Source organism: Sorex araneus, chromosome 11 (assembly GCF_027595985.1).
Source record: "Sorex araneus isolate mSorAra2 chromosome 11, mSorAra2.pri, whole genome shotgun sequence".
NCBI classification, from domain to species: domain Eukaryota; kingdom Metazoa; phylum Chordata; class Mammalia; order Eulipotyphla; family Soricidae; genus Sorex; species Sorex araneus.
Window position 1 is genome coordinate 8540040 of NC_073312.1, and position 6110 is coordinate 8546149.

At 67.0% G+C, this 6110-nt stretch overlaps 1 protein-coding gene across 1 annotated transcript; it reads right to left on the reverse strand.

Moving 5' to 3' along the window:
• Window positions 1-146: 146 nt before the first annotated feature.
• On the reverse strand, window positions 147-1839 carry NANOS1 (nanos C2HC-type zinc finger 1). Its single transcript, XM_055119106.1, has one exon. The coding sequence runs from the start codon at window positions 1685-1687 to the stop codon at window positions 839-841; it is 849 nt and encodes a 282-aa protein (XP_054975081.1). The 5' UTR covers window positions 1688-1839; the 3' UTR covers window positions 147-838.
• Between the last annotated feature and the right edge of the window lie 4271 nt (window positions 1840-6110).

Sequence of the window (6110 nt, forward strand, 5' to 3'; positions counted from 1 at the left end):
CAGCTGGAGTCAAGCGCTTCCTGCCCTGGGAGCCCTGAAATGAGCAGCGGTGAGCTAATCCTGCACTCGGCCCTGCTTTTCATCTCGGCATCACAAATGTTTTCAAACTGCAAAACAGGGTGTGTGCAGACAGAAGGCCAGAGTAGCAAAGTTGTAGACAAGATTAATTCATAAACTGATACTGTATAAATACACAACCTTCTCAAACAGCACCGTTTCAAGTGTACACAATATGATTATAAGTTGGCACGATTTTTTTTAAAGGTGAAAAATGCTAGCTGCTAGTTCAGTAATAAAATACCTGGTACATAAAATGATAAGGAGGAGCCATATTCTTCTACCTGTTACAGATTGTGCACGGTCGCTCCTCCAGCTAGGACAAACAAGTCACAAGGAGGGAATGACACCCGCCCAAATCAACACTGGCAAGTTGAAGCCTTCACTTCTCAGAAAGGGGGATGGTCTCGGGCTGGCTTCCCCGGGAACCAAACAACCGATCAGGGACAAGAAACAGCTTGTTTCAAACAATAAGTCATTTTGCCAACGTTCCATAAAATCGCTAAGTTTTCCGTTCAGTTCAGAGGCTTTTAAAAAAATATTCTAGGGCTAGTAAAGTGCCTCCATTCATAAAACGAAACCACGAAGATGAGAGGAGACAATCTCATACCGACTCGCGTCTAGAGCAGGTCGACGGACACAGTAACTAAGCCGCGCCTCTCCGGGGCCGGGTGGCGGGGAAGCGGGATCCGCGCGCAGTGCTCGCAGGCTGCGTGGGCAGAGACGAGAGAAAAACCGAGATTGTCAGCGGCGAGCAGAAGAGTCCTGGGTCCGTCCGGCCTCAGCGCGGTTTCTTGGCGGCCAGGCCGTCCCGGGCGCTGCGCGGCGGCGGCGGCACTTTGGAGAGCGGGCAGTACTTGATGGTGTGCGCGTTGTCCCCGCTGGCGCCGCACAGGGGACAGGTGTAGCGGCGCAGGACGGGGCACAGCACTCGGCCGTCGGGGCCCTTGAGGATGTGCGTGGTGTACAGCGCCACCGCCTCCTTGTTGTTGCGGCAGAACACGCACACCTGCAGCTCGGGCTTGAGCAGGCGGCCGGCGGCCGGCGCGGCGGCGGCGGCGGGGTGCAGCCGGGGCTCGGCCGCCCAGGCCGGGGCGCGCTCCTCGCGCGGCGGCGGCGGCGGCGGCGGCGGCGCCACCTCGGCCGTGGCGCTGGCCGTGGCGCTGGCGGCGGGCGCGCAGCCCAGCAGCACGGCGGCCGCGCGGCCGGCGAACGGGCTGAGCTCGGCGAAGCGCTCCTCCAGCAGCCCGGCCTCGGCGGGGCCCGCGCACAGCTCCAGCGCGCGCAGCTCCAGCGCGCCGCCCAGGTAGCGGCCCCGCGCGCCCGGCTCGTCGCCGCTGTCGTCGTCGTCGTCGACGTCGTCGTCGTAGTCGGGCGGCCCCAGCGCCGGCCCCCGCGCCCCCGGCCCGGCCCCCGCGTGGGGGGAGCAGCAGGACGACGACGACGAGGAGGGCGGGGAGCCGCGGCCGCCGCCGTCCACCGCCTTGGTGATGAGCGTGGCGAGCCCCAGGTAGTCGTTCCACGAACTGAAGGGCTGCGGGCGCGCCGGGCCCGGGGTGCTCACGAGCGCCATGGGCGGGGGGGCGCGGGCGCGGCGGGGCGAGCGGGGCGCCCAGGGGAAAGCCTCCATGGGCGGGCTGCGGGCCGCGCGCGCCGCCTCCCCGCCGCCGGCGCGGGCCGGACGGAAGGGACGCGCCGAGCCTGCCCGCCGGCCTGCCGCGGGGTGGGGCCGCCCGCCGCCTTTTATCGGCTCCCGCTCCTCCCCGCCCCCGCCGGCCGCGCCGCCGCGGCCCTGCCCCCTGCGCCCGCGCCCCGGACGGAGGCGGAGCGGAGGCGGGCGGTGCGCGCGCGGCGCTGCGCTGCGCTGCGCCCGGCCCCGGCCCGCGCGCCCCTCGCCGCCCGCGCGCCGCGCCGCCTCCCCAGCTGCCGGCCGGCCGGCCCCGGGCGAGGGGGCGGGCGAGGCGCCGCCTCGGGCCCCGGCGCTCATTGGCTGCTGACCCGGCCCCCACCGGCGCCGCGGGCGTCGCTCCGGACGCTGATTGGCCGCGGCTGGGGAGGGGCGGACCCTGCCCGTGCAGCCGGGAGGGTGGGGAAAGTACCCGCGAGAGGGGCCGGGGAGGGGCGTGCGCCTGGGCGCCCGCTGGGCCCCGGGCGGGGGAACAGGTGACCCGGCCCGGGTCTCCCTCGGCCTGGTGGTGGGGCTCCCCGAGGACGGGGCTGTGCGCGGCGACGGGCGCCCCCAGCCCGGGTCTGTTGGAGAAGCCCCTTCCTCCCCTCCGCCCCAGCAGCGGCGAGACCTCCTGGGGAGGCAGGACTGGGCGCGAGCTAAGGATGCGGCGGTCCTGTCCGGAGCTGTCCGGAGCCGCCCGGCCACCAAGTAACTTCCGTTGGCGCGGCGCTGCGGAGAGTTTGGAGAGCAGTGGAGGGACGCAGCTTCTCCCCGCCGCCCCCCTGCTGGTATGCCGCCGGCGGCCGTGACCCGGGTGGTGGTGGGGGGCGGGTGGGGAGGGCGGGGGCTGGGCCAGCAGACCTTCCCGCTCTCACCAGGGATGGGACGCGTGGGCAGCGCCTCCCTCCTGGAGGGTCTCTGTCCAAATCTGGGATCTGTGCGCAGTTTGAAATGTTGAGCGTCACAGTTTACTACTTTGAAATGAATAAAGTATTTTGTTTTGGGGCCACACCGGGCGGTGCTCTGGGCATACTCCCGGCGGTGCCAAGAGGCAGGGAGGTGCCTGCCTCGAACCCGGCTTTGCTGCGTGCAAGGCCTGCTATCTATACGTGATATGATGGAGGGGGAAAAAAGGGGCAACGCTTTTCCTACCTGGAAAGCAGGGCCTGGAGGGCTAGCACAGCGGGTCTGGCGCTTGCCTTGCAAGGAATGCGCCTGGGTTGAATCCCTGTTACCAGAAAGGCTTTCTCTGAGCCTGCCAGGAGTGATCCTTGAGCACATTGACAGGAGTAAGTCCTGAGCATCATCAGGTGTATGCTCCCACTGACCCCTCCCCCCAAAAAAGTGAGAAGGAGATAGGTAGGTGGCAGGAGGAGCGCTTCTGGGCTCTGGGGCCTTTGGAAGCTGCCTGTGGGGTGGACTGTCAGCCACCAGCACTTCCTTCCCCCTGATGGGTTGAAGTAAGGAGTGTATGTGTGTGTGTGTGTGGGGGGGGGGTTGGGGGTCCCTGCCATGCTCAGGGTGTGATGCCTAGAGCTGGTGCTGACCATGAATACCTGCAGTGTAAGCAGGCCTGGGGATCCTTCCAGCTTCTGTCCATTTTAGAGATGAAGAAAATGAGCCCTAGTTCTGGACTTCTCTGGATGCCATAGAGCAAAATGGGCTGAGTACAGGCTCGGGTTCCTGGCACCACTGCTGTGACCTCGACATTCCCCCCACCCCCCCAAAAAAAAGATGGAACTGGACAGACAGTATAGCAGGTAGCACTCTGGCCTTGCATGTGACCAACCCAGGTTCAATCCCCGGCATCTCTTATGGTTCCCAGAGCTCCGCTGGGAGCGATTCCTGAGTGCAGAGCCAGGGGTAACCCCTGAGTATCACTGGGTGTGCCCTTCTCCCTGCTGCCCCCACACCAAAAAGACATCGATCAGATCTCATGGTGAGTATGTGACAGAAGCAGGACTCATCATGCCTGGCCGGGCAGCCGCCGCCTCCCTGCTGGACCCCAGACCCAGAAGCTGCATCAGAGCAAGTCTGCGCACATCCACAGGAATCAGGCAGGAAACAGGCGAGTTCACAGAGAGAAGCCAGCGGCTCCCAGGGGCTGGAGGATGGAACAGGGCGTCTGCTCGGGCCGCCGGCGGGGCCTGGGGAGTCGCTTCTCAGCCCTTCCGAGGCTCCTGGTGGATTTCAGTCCTGCAGCCAGCCCGCTGCTGCTCTGCACTTGCCAGCCCCGTTCTTCCGTTCCCGAGTTTATATTGGCTCTCGGGAAAGCCCTCCCCGGGCTTCCTCCCCCTCCCATCAAAAATAAACACGAGCGCCATGGGTGTGAGGCCCCTGCAGCAGCAGGCTGGCAGGTTTGCTGAGTCGGAACTCGGGGCTTATGCCTCGAGCACCCCGGCACCCCCCCCCCCCCGGAGTGGGGAGGAAGATGGTTATTCTATAAATGGAAAATTCCACTCTGCGCGCGCTCGCGGCCCTTTCAAAGCAGGCCGGCTGTGCTTCCTCTGGAGACCCGGGGGCTCGGGGGCTGTGAGCTCCTGGGCCTGGCCCTGGCGGGGAGGGCGGCGGAGGGGGGGGCGCTTTCTCCTCGCCACTGCGAATTTGAGCCCTTGTGGTTTTGCAAGGGGAGCCAGAACCTCACCCCGAATGAAGTGTGAGCAGACACCTTGATTAGGAGCCGCAGCCTGGCAGGTGGGGTCCGCGGGTGCCAGGAGACACCCTGGAGAGGCAGAGTCGGCCGCGGCCCCGCACGTCTGTGGTCCGACGGCTTGCAGCTTTTCCCGGCCTGACAGCTGCGTCTGTTCCCGTCGGACGCTGCTGTGGGACGTCCGGGGCTGCTGGACCCAGGAAGGGCCGCTGGGGGCAGCGGCACCCGGCTGCAGGCTGGCCTCCGTGTTGGGGTGCGGCAGGTTCTGCCCCCCAGGAGCGGGGGGCAGGGGGGAAGGCGGGAGCGGGCGCCTGGTTCAGCCAGTGGGGGTGTAGGGATTCTCGCCACCGCACCCAGGTCGGGGAGGCCGGCCGGAAGCGCTCCAGCTGGCCTCGGAGACGTCCTGGGCACCTCCCTGGAGCAGGGGCCTTCCCGCCCCGTCCAGGGTCTGTGCAGAGACAAAGACCGAGTGAGGCTCTTCCTTGAAGCGGCGCTTGGCGCAGGCGCGGGCGGCCCCGTCTCAGCCTGAGCTCTTGGGCTGGGGGTGGGTCCCCGGCGCTTGGGCTCTGCCTCCCCGGCCCCCAGCCCCCAGCCCGGGCCATTTCCTTTGCTGGCAGCCGAGCCGGCCCAGAGAGGCAGTGCGCAGACCTCAGGCGTCTTGAGGCTCTTCAGAAACATGAGGTCAGCCCTGGGGAATGAGGCAGCTTGGCGGGGGGCCAGGCCACTACAGAGATGCTGTTTGTTGGCTCGGGGTCCCACCAACCGCCTGCCAAGGGGCAGGAAGTGCTCAGGCTCCCTGAAGCTGGTGAGGCGCCTGGGGCACATCGGGGACCTCTTCTTCATTGGGGGGGGGGTTGCTGTCTGTATCACTTCGTGGCCCAAGGGGCGGGGGCCGGGCCCCTGGCACGTCGGCCCGAGGCTCCTGCTGGGGTGCGCTGGATTTTCTCCTGGTCCTGTGCAAAGCCACACTACCCTTGGTCTTCCTCTCGCTGGGCTCTGGCCCCCTCCTGCCCTCTTGGGGGGCCGGGCAGGGGTTCACTGTTTCTGCCTGTGCCCTCCCGCCCCCACCCCTCGGCATGGGCACGGTGACAGGGGACGGGTGTGAGGCAGGGACATCCCCTCTCCCCGGTCACGTCACGACCCAGCTTGGGTCCCTGAGATCTTAGCGGGGAGAGGGAGTTGGCTGTGTTTCCAGAAAGGAAAGGGCCGGGAGCCGGGCTCCCGTAGCCAGCTCAGACCGGCCTGGCCCCCGTCTTACTGAGCAGCGGGCCGCCACCAGTTACGTGAGAGGAACACGGGCGGCCCCGAGGCCCGTGGCGGGCCCGCTGCAGGTGAAACAGATCCTGGAGTGGACGTGGCGCACGCGCTTCTCTCCCAGGAGCCCGGAGCAGCCGCCGCCCCTCCCAAACCCCTGCCCGGGCCCCGTGTCCCAGCTGATGGCAATCAGCTCGGCGGGCTGGGATCGTGGCCGCGTCCCCGTGGCACCCCGCCCCCGCCGCCGGGCTCATGTGCAGCCGCGTGACCTTTCCCCAGGGTTGGGCCCCAGCCTGCTGGGCGCACCTGGTTCTCGGCCAGGGACCAGGGACCGGAGAGGCCGAGCCTGGGGCCCACCTGGCCCTGGCCACTCTCCCCACCGGCCCGCCCCGGCTGCATGTTCTGTGTTTCCGTGCCGGGGGAAGCGGTGAGTCCTGGTTGGTTCTCCCTCACCTCTTCCTCCCGCCCCAGCAGGGCTTT